General features: G+C 37.7%; 1 protein-coding gene across 1 annotated transcript in view; it reads left to right on the top strand.

Annotated features, from left to right (window-relative positions):
* Window positions 1–10,168, top strand: part of CCDC174 (coiled-coil domain containing 174) — a 13,166-nt gene extending 2,998 nt beyond the window's left edge. The window contains exons 3-10 of the mRNA XM_040590496.1: window positions 309–414; window positions 1,506–1,686; window positions 3,580–3,675; window positions 5,110–5,246; window positions 5,644–5,738; window positions 5,985–6,132; window positions 7,188–7,322; window positions 9,062–10,168. Of these exons, the coding sequence (XP_040446430.1) occupies window positions 309–414; window positions 1,506–1,686; window positions 3,580–3,675; window positions 5,110–5,246; window positions 5,644–5,738; window positions 5,985–6,132; window positions 7,188–7,322; window positions 9,062–10,017 (1,854 nt within the window). The 3' untranslated portion in view covers window positions 10,018–10,168. The remainder of the gene's footprint in view (window positions 1–308; window positions 415–1,505; window positions 1,687–3,579; window positions 3,676–5,109; window positions 5,247–5,643; window positions 5,739–5,984; window positions 6,133–7,187; window positions 7,323–9,061) is intronic.
* The last annotated feature ends 441 nt before the right edge of the window (window positions 10,169–10,609 follow it).

Here is a 10,609-nt window from a genome sequence, read left to right as displayed (position 1 = left end):
TTTCAGTATCCCCACACCTGCAAATAATGATCTAGCTTCTAGTGTTTATGACAGACAGTAGTAGTTAGATAGAGGTGAAGTACTTGTTACATCATGTTCCTGCCTACTTGACAGACTAAAAATTAATTCTGTATTTTCACTAAAATTATTTTCAGTATAGACTTTGGAACTGGATAACTATGTACCTTCAGAAATGTCAGTTAAGGTTCAAAACAAAAACCAGGCATGAGTCAGCTTCTAGTAAACATTTCAAGCACTCCTGGAACTTTCCGGTTTGTGTAGCACTGAATTGGTTGTTTTGAACTGTGTTTGGAATTAGTGGGATTGCAATGTTAGTTTTCTTTTTCCTTTTCAGGAAGAAACTAGAAGAGAAAGCAAAGCTCTATGAGAAAATGACAAAAGGCGACTTCCCAGGTGAACAAAACTAGTTTTAAATGAGGGGTTTTTTATATGTATATAAACTTGTTTGTAAAGTTCACCCTAAAAGTTGGTATTTTTGACTATCTGGTGATTTACAGCAGCTACACTATGAATTCACTGCTTGTCTTCTTACATGGGAATTTTCTTTTGGAGTTATACAAAGTGATTGGTACGGGTTATTCTGAAAGGGACAAAAAATATACTAGAGAAAATAAAACTATTTTTGAAGGACAGCCTATCCTAGTAAAGCGCTATGGGCTTGTTTGACTCATTCATTAAGTGGGTGGAATATGTTCTGGTTTTCCAATACAGAATTTTTGAAAAACAAAATTAATTTATTCTGCATTATGCAGTCTTTGAATTACATTGCTGGTTCTGTCCTGCATTTTAATTTCTGGACCTTTTTGAGGAGTAGAGGAGCGGGAGGGGAGCCTGGCTGGTTCGTATTGACTCTCATGCAGCTAATAGGGTTAGAGAATTTTGGACCAGCAGTTCTCGTAAGACCAACCAGTAATAGGGTTAGAGAATTCTAATCTGTCCCTTTCTTCTCTCAAACGTTCAATCCCTTGCAAGAAGTAATTATTAAAATAGAATCCAATTCTCCTTGTGATTAATCTGGAATGTTTTCTTTACTACTGTCCATCTTTGACCATAGGACCCCACCACTTTTCTCTGTTTTTCTAAAAAGTACTCTAGTGACTGCTTAACTATGGACAACATACAAAATTTTAAGCACCAAAAAATTGTTTGAACTGTTACATAACGAACTCTATGCTTCTGAAATAGTTAATGAGCTATGAAATAATATTTTATTATAAACACTGCAACCTTTCCTGTATTGTACGCAAACAATTAATTACTTTGAAATACCTTAAAATTTCTATTCAGAAATAGGGGTTATCACTGTGGAGCCAATTTGTAGCTCCAAGTTTGTTGGGCACTGAATGAGATTTAAGTAATCCCCAATAGTGTGGTCAAGGGCATTTCTGGCAGCTGAAAAGCTGATTGTGGTTATTTTGTATTGATTTTGTGCTCAGTTCTGTTCTTTTCATGGCTGTGCTCTAAGAATCGATTTTCTGCCTTAGATGAAGAAACTGAGGATTTGTACCTAGTGGATTTCACTCAGAAGATCATAGATAAACAGCACGAAGTGCAGGAACTGTATCAGAGCGAAGCTGCTCAAAAGACTTTAGAAAAAGAAACAGATGATGAGGAAACTCAACCTGAAATGGAAATACCACCACCTGAGAACCCAGATGAAGAATGGTTGGTATTACTGATGGGGCTAAGCTGTCCTGACTAGTCTGCTTCTTGAAAAGTGCATGAGAAAACGAAGTTATTCTCCGAAGTATGTGGAGTGGTGAAGAGGTGGTAACATTCTTTCATTTCATCTCTCTTGAAAAGACAGTCCTTCATGTTACTTTCGTTTCCATATAGGTAACGCTGGGGTAGAGTCTACATGCAGGATTTTGAGAAATACCAATCAGGAAAATGCACTATAAGTGAGACATTGTAATGTCCTCTCTTTTTCTTGCATAGTTTATGGGAGTTGTGATTGCAGTATTGATACAGTTTTATGCTGTGGTGTCTTGAATTGAAATGTACTTCAGCAAAATTTGGGGGTTTTACTATATCCAGCTTCTCTAAATCACGTGTGACTTACAAAATGAGCAGTCATCATCTTAAAGGAGAGAAACTGTGGTTGTAAAAAGAACGTGATTTTCCAGCATTTCTTCCACTGTTCAACTGCAGCACAGCAAATAGTCTATGACATTCCAAGTAACCACTAGTCTTTCATCCAAGATTTAGGAGTAATTATGAAACCAGTCTGACTAAACATTTTACTTGCCCATTTGCTTAAAATGCTTACCGAATAGAGATTTTACTTCTGGCAATTGGTTTATATCAGCAGTAAACTGATACAAAACGGAGCACCCCTGTTCTCCAGTTTATTAAGCCAAGAAAAGATTTGCAATGCAATGTTTCAGAATAAATTGGGAGAATAAATCCAGTAGAGTACCAGAAGACTGCTAGGTTGGAAAGGCAGATATATCCATTACCAGCATCTTACTGAAATTTAAGATGAAACTGTTTATGAGCAGTGGGCTCAAACTGCTTTCTGCTCTTACCACTGTAAAGTATCAGAAATCTAAACTGATAAATTTTACTGTTCACCTGGTGCTTTTCTATCACTGCCTACATCTCACTTCAATGACGTATTAATATTAATATATTGTCCATCTCAGTGAAGCCATATCCTAATGAGGGTATTTGAGTACTAGCATAATTAATGCTAATTATTCTACAGCCATAGTTACATCTTTACTATGGAGAATGCAGATTTTTTATTTACTGATGTCAGATTATAATAGAAACCAAAGGGCACCGAGTATATACTAAGCTGTAGATATCCTTAGAAATTGTGTAAAAGACCTAACATACTAAAAGCACAGATCTTCAGAAGTCTGTTTTTTGGGGACTAGATTGCCAGTCATACTTTTTCAGATGTAATACTAATTCTTTAGAATGGGATAATTGAGGCAGCTTGATGCTAAAGAACTTTCTAGCATTACAGGAAAATAAGTATAGCTCCTAACAGCTCTTTCGACAACTGTAAATTAAGTGTTCAGTACTATAAAGAGTTGAATAAGAAGCACAGCATGTCCTTCAAAGGAACATTTTGCTTGCAGTTTAGTTAGCCTTTGTTATGCCACTTGAATGAACACTATCAGTCTATTCTAAATGAGCTTTAGACTGATAAATGAAATATATTGTAGCAATTTCATATCTGCCAGAAGTCAATGCTGCATCATTATTTTCACCGTGGGAAGCAAGTAATAGGCAGTTTTATTTTGATGTGAAAACTACATGATGTTGCAACTTTTTAACAATTTTTTACACCATCTTATTGCCAAGGCAAACAACTGGCTCAAAGGGAGACTGAGTAAATGTGATAAAACTGTCATATGCCCTGTCCAGAAGGTGTGCTCTTAACCTGTGTGTCTGTTAATTGAAAGGTAGAAGAAACCTTCACACATGGAGAGACTGAGAGGTGATGAATACTCTTTGGAATGTGTCACTGCTTCTATCTTCTGGTTAAGAGTTCTGTAAACTTGCAGGTGGAAGTTCTGCATCAAATTTCCTTTGCATTTGTTACAGGGTTGATTATGTTGATTTCCTGGGCCGATCTAGACGCTGTATGAAGAAAGATTTGCCAGGTCTACTTAAAATGGATCAGGAACTTCAAGGGAAAAGGTGTGGTTTCTCTAATGGCAGTGCATGTTCCTTGCAGTATTTAACATACCTTTTCTTTTTTTATGAGAAGGAAGAGAGGTTGTACTTTGTTACCTCATTCTCAATCCAGACATGTTGATGCTACTGCTTTCTCTAGATTTATTTTAGACAAACTTCTGCAGGTTACAACATTGTGCCTTAAAAAATAGACAGAGTAGCTACAGAGAAATTGTGCATGGCTGCGATTTTATCAAAACTTTCTGTTATAAATTGATATATTATTCCAATGCTTCTACTTTATTTCACCTTGGCAGCTGACTATTTGAAATATGTGGCTGGTGTATTGGTTTTGGAATTGCAACAGAATTGAGACCATGGATATCAAATAAAAGCCTAAATAAATTGTTTAATAAACTACTAAGGGACACTTTTTGATGTCAATGCTGACTAAATCTAAAATGTCACTTACAGAGCATAGTTTGCAGAGAAAAGTTCTAATAAATTGACTTAGCAATCTCTCAGATATTGGATGCATCTTTTAAAACTGTGGTCCTGGTATGGAAATCGTATTTTATTATACCTTCCAGAAAATGCCAGAGAAGTGATTCCTGGTTCTCTTTAACCTGGAAACTGATGACAGTCTTTTAGCAATGCCAAATTCATTGTGACATTCAAAGTGAATTTGTTAATCTCCATTTGTTTCTCTTCTGTTAAACAGCTGTTTAACAGCTCTTTTGTTAAAATTATTATAGCAGCAGAGAATTGTTTTAGAAAATAATCTAAAGGCACCTCAAGTAAGCCCTTATTGCTGTTGGAGTGAAAATTCTTTCACAGTAACAACTCAGTAGTGTGTTCTCTAAATTTTAAACATAAGATGGAGAATATGAGTGCTTTGAAATTGCAGTCTCTGAATTGATATGGATGACAGTGAGCAAAACCAGCTTTAGCTAGACAGTAAAAGAAAAAGATCTTGCTGCTTCTCTTGGGAAAACAGAAATATTTCCCATGTTGGGTATTAATATATGGCATGGACTTATAGGGTAATTTAATGTGTTGGTTTTTGTTACTAAAAGTACCTTTCATTTTCTTACATTAAATATGAAATGCTTGTTTCTATATGTGATTGCTAGAATCCCAACAGATGCCAATACAAATGATTATTTCATCTTGTCATTCTGTGATTTGATAGTGGTTTCATAAAGCTTCTGAGAAAAGATATGATTAAGTCTTTTAATAACATAATTCTACTAGTACCTTGTTTCAAAGGTAGTTTTGTATTTCTTTCTTCACAGTGTACCATAGTCATCAATGTTGCATCATTAAATGATGCCTGCAGTGATCTGTGTTTTCTAAAAACTGCAACAGTGGATCAGACCAATTGTACTTTCACTGTTTGATGCCGTAAAATTGTAAGTTCTGCTCTGTAATCCCTATCTTTTTTTTTTTTTCAATTAGACAAGGTCTTGATGGGAATACTCTTTTATCTGAAGACATGAGAAAAGAACTTCAGAGGCAACAGTGGGAAAAAGAAGAGGAAGAAGCCCTCAGAAAACCCATGGGACCCATTCATTATGAGGACATTCGAGAAAATGGTATACTTCCATACTTTATGTTGCTTGTCTTTGTATCACCAAAGAGATTAGTTTTAGAGGAATCAAGGGAAAGTTAATTCCTGTGTCTGTATGGCAAAATGTAAGTATGTCTTAAACCACATAAGTAATAACCATCCAAACTACCAGTACATAAAATCTAGATTTATTTTTTCTCAAATGTAATTTTTCAAATTTCAGTACCTCCTACTTGTGTTCTCCTTTGTGAAGCTTCACTTCATGCATCATCTAAAACAAGCCCTTTTTAGCCATCTAAAACTAATGTGTGTATTGTTGGGAGTAATTCTGTGCCTGAAAGCAGGATGCATGGTACTTGCAGTTACTGTCAATTATGAACTGAATGTAACTTCAAATCTACTGATTTTCTTCTTCTTTTCAGAGGCCAGGCAGCTTGGTGTTGGTTACTTTGCCTTTTCTCGTGACAAAGAACTTAGGAATAAACAACGGGCAACACTGGATATGCTAAGAGAGCAGGTATGAGCTTAATGAGCAAATTAGGGTACAAGGAAATTTAGTTTCAGTGGTCACTGTCATTGATTTGTTGTCTTAAGTCTTATACTAGGTGATACCTGCAGCTGACTCCCCCAAAAATTTGGCCTCTTTTTCCCTATTGAAACATGGTACTTGATAAGGATTGCTTGTAGTTGTTTAGTGAAGGAAGATATGTGGTTGATTATAATAGCAAAGGAAGATTAATTCATGTTTTTCTTTGCTGTTAAGACACTTGATCAGAGAACTAAACGTGAACAGTTAAAAGAAAAAAGGAAGGCAGCTCTAGATGCAAGGCTGTCTAAACTTCGAGCACGGAAGATTAAGAAGTTAAGGGAAGCTGGATTAGAGGAAGAGGCAGAAAAATTGGAGAAAGGAGGTATGATCTGCTGCCTTTTAAAGTTAATATTTGCTATTTCATCTTGTACTTGACTGAGGGACAGGCACGCTCTAATTGATTTAGGTTTGGACATTCAATGTATTGCTATTATGTGTTCTATATATGCAATTAGTATAACTGCTAAGATAGTGAGAGTTCATATAATTGTGTGTACATATAAAATCATGCCAGAAATAGCTTAATAATGCAGGTAGAAATGTTGTATGTAGATTGTAGACTTTTTTTGATTCACACCTGACAGCAGGAAATATGTGGGTTAATTATGCAGGCTGAGATTAGAGCTGATGAAATTTTACTGTCTTTTTTTTTTTTTTTTAGGATGAGGTAGAATAAAACACAGTAACAAGTTAGTTTTGGTATCATACACTCTTACAGTTTCAGTACAGTCTGTAAATTGGACATAAAGCTGACTTTAGGATTTAGGAGGATGATTTTGAGTTGTAGTCCCATCTGCGCTGTCTCCCTCATGACACTGCTAGTCGACTTGTACTGTCTGCCTCCCACTGTAAAATATAACTAATATTTCACTGTGTCAGAATTCTATGCAAGTGATTAATTGTGAAGTGTTCTGGAAACAAAGAACAGTAATGTGCCACTGCTAACTGTTACTGTTGTTCAGAAGAATAAAAATGCAAATTGTTTTCTCCAGTATGAAATGGAGCTATCATGCTGATGTTCTTACTTTACGTAAATTTTCTAGCTTTGATATGACACTCAGCACATTCCTTTTTGTGTTATTAGGCAATAGATTTTCCACAGTCTTTTTTATACAACTAGAAAGCTAATAGTGTTTCTTGGTAGATAATCAGGAAGCGTTATCTGGCTTACCTGTTATCTTTTCTGAACTAATATGCAAGAATTAGAAAACTTAAAAAAATCACCTTCCCACTTAGATGCATTTCATTATTAGAATGTAATTAGATAACTAGTATGAGCTTTATAAATGCAAATAACTCTTGCTTCCTATTCCTCTTATGCGGTTCATATAGATTTTATCCTGTTACTAACAAATACTGTCTCTTTCTGTAACATAGAAATGAAAGGTGTCACTGAGGAACCAGAAGCTCCCAGAGTTACTGCAGCAAGCAGAAAGGTAGAGGTTGTCATCCAGGAGAGAAGAGATACAAAGCCTGGAGTGCCTTATGTCCGAGAGTGGGATAAAGGCAAAGGTAAGGAAATGTAGATTCAGAAACATTGTTCATAAGCAGCGTGCATGCTACTACTTTCATTTCCATTTTTGTTTTGCGACAAAGTACGGTAAGACTGAGAAGTGACAAAATGCTTTCTCCCTTTGTATTCATGAATCTCTGGTGTCTGTTTGCGGTGACTGACAAGGCATGCCTTAGTGCCAGTGCTGCTATAATGTCCCCATAATCTTTCTTCTATATGAGTTACTCCATTTCTGGATGATCCAGAGAGATTGACAGAATGACAAATTTCATAGTTCATAAGATTTACTGTCTTTCAGCGTGATCTTTTCTTGATGTATTCCTGTAGTTCATGCTACATGATGGCAGGATGTATTACACTGAAACTGGTACAGGACAGAGCTAAAAAGTGATGCAGGCAGAGACCGCTTCAGTGCCAATGTCCCATCTTGAAGCATCTTCCTTGTCGCATCAAGTGATGACTGACTTCCAGATTGTTCCCAAACCCATTAACTCATTTTGGACCATTAATCTAAGCTCACACACATTCTTGTTGTCTCATGCCTGACTTCTTAGTAAAAGCAGACAAGGAATAGGCAAAGCACAAAAATGTCCACCTTCTTCAGTACTCCTGTAAGAGCAGCGTTCCTGTTCTGTGCAATACTGATATTTCCAGCTTCTTTTTACTTGTCACAGTCCCTTTGTGTTCAGTTAATGAACGTAACTGTTAGGGGAAACTCTGACGTTTCATTAAACCCCAAAACTTTCAGGTCCTATTAGTTAAATCTTTATCCTGCCTGACACTAGTTTTTTCCCTGCTTCTGAGGAATCCTAGTATCTGACTGACACCCAAGCAGCACTGTACTATGCAACAAATATTATGCTCAGAAAGCAGACAGCTTACTCTAAAATGTGAAGTAAAATAGCTGTGGTTCACTGAACATAAATGTAACACAACCATCTAAATTAGAATAAGGAGGGATAAACAGAACTCGCTCTTAGATGCTTTCCTCCTTACTGTTTCATGGGTTTTTATCTTTTTACCAAAGCAAAGGAGGAAGTCCTGCTCTGATTTGGGTTCTATTTTGCTACATCAGGCAAATGTGTAGCCCTTCTATATCACAATTTTCTGCTTAATTTCTTACAGAAGTCTTGGTAGAAATGAATACTGAAAAGAATTTCACTGGTTTTAGAGACTAGGTTTGGGAGACATCTTCACAGTAGGTTTTGGGGATATCTTTTTAAAGTGTGGTGATCTTGAGCTGTCATTCCATTGCAGTCCCTCAGAACTATTTTTAATCAGAAATAAGCAGCTGTCACAGTAACTAGAATATCTACCACTTCTGTTGAAATAAAGAAGTTACTGGGTTTCGCCTATGCCCGCTAGAGATAATCTCATCATCTCCATCTTCTCATAACTAAGCTCTTAATGCTATGATTGGTTTGCATTGTGATTCACCCATAACTAATTAGTCATTCTTTGTAACCAATGACCACATTGTTAAAGGATCTTAAAGTGACTAGGATGAGTTATACAGAGGATGGTAGTTATCTTTAATGTTCAATGCTTTTGTTCCTGCTCTGTAATGAAAGTGAACTGTCAGCTTAGCCAGCAATCTAGTACTAGATGAAAAAGTAGCTTCAAATGGCTTTTCAGAGCTGCATCTTCTCTGTTTCCTCATTTCTTTTCTCTCCTTTCTGATGTGATCTTCAGACCCTGAAATCTGTATTCATTCTACCATTTTTCCTGTTTCTAACAGAACTGATGTTTGGACAGTGGTCAAAGAAACAGGAAGAACTCAGGGATGAGCGAGATCCAGAATTTGCACCACCTTCTGATTACTTTACGGGACAAAAAAAAGATGATAATTACAGAAGTCAGAATTTGAACAGTCCTGAAACCTCATCTGAAAAACTGGAAACAGAGAAAACACAAAACCAACAGACGCCATCAGTGCAGGCTAACAGCAGCAGTGTTGAAGATGTGCCACCATCACTGCAGGCTTACAACAGCAATCTTCAAGACAAGTCAGCATCAGCAGAGGCCTGTGGCAGTGACACTCAAGATGTGCCATCATCAGCGGAGGATGACAGCAGTGATGATGAGGGTACGCTGCCATCAGCACAGGCTTATGGCTATGGCGCTCAAGGTGGGCTGCCATCCATGCAGGTTTACGGCTATGGCACTCAAGACGTACTGTCATCAATGCAGGCTTATGGCTATAGTGCTCATGATATGCCATTTCCAATGCAGCCTTACGGCTACGGTGCTCAAGGTATGCTGCCACCAATGCACACTTACGGCTACAGCGGTCACGATATGCCCTTTCCAATGCAAGCTTACGGCTATGGTGCCCAAGATGTGCCCCCAGGAATGCAGGCCTGTGGCTGCAGCGCTCAAGATGTGCCCCCAGGAATGCAGGCCTGTGGCTGCAGCGCTCAAGATGTGCCCCCAGGAATGCAGGCCTGTGGCTGCAGCGCCCAAGAGGTGCCCCCAGCAGCGCAGGCCTGTGGCTGCAGCGCCCAAGAGGTGCCACCAGCAGCACAGGCCTGTGGCTGCAGCGCCCAAGAGGTGCCACCAGCAGCACAGGCCTGTGGCTGCAGCGCCCAAGATGTGGCATCTTCAGTGCAGACCAACAGCAGTGACACTCAAAATCAGGAACCACTTTACCAAAGTTTAGATGATATGCTGTCTTATTACAGACAAGTGACTTGAACTGAGCGAAAAAGAAAGCAAGAATTATGATATAAAGGACTGAAATAGAATTATCTTCTTGGCAAGAATGTGATTTTCCCACATCTGGGAAAAAAATATTCTGTAAGTAGATCCAAATAAATCTCCTGGAGACCTAAGCTGTTTTACATCATAGCTGCCCTTTTGCGCTGTTGGTTCTTCCCCTGCCCACCCCACCCCCCAAAAAAATTTTTTAAAAAGTATGTGCTTTTTTTGGCAGTACTTAGTTTAGTACATACTTCATTTTAACACTTTGCCACTTAACACCTGAACTCTGGGGTATGTTAATGGTTTTCTTTCAAAAGATGAACTCTTTCTTTATTCTGTCACTCCCCAGCTAGCTTCTAATTTAGAGGTGCTACAAGTTCAGCGATATCTGTAGAAACAGTATTGAAATGCAAGGCCCTCTGCTACTAAATACAGAACAGTTTTAGGAAATTTGGTACCTGCTTAATTTCCTGCCTTTAGGAAGTGCATAATAGTATCTAGTGAATAGTGGTGGTTCACATTCTGTGTTCCTGAGGTCTGTAGATAACTCGTAATTCTGCAGAAATAATAAGTGGTGATGGTTAGA

The sequence above is a fragment of the Falco naumanni genome, chromosome 4 (genome assembly GCF_017639655.2).
Source record: "Falco naumanni isolate bFalNau1 chromosome 4, bFalNau1.pat, whole genome shotgun sequence".
Lineage (NCBI taxonomy): Eukaryota > Metazoa > Chordata > Aves > Falconiformes > Falconidae > Falco > Falco naumanni.
This window is presented reverse-complemented; position numbering and strand designations above follow the sequence as displayed.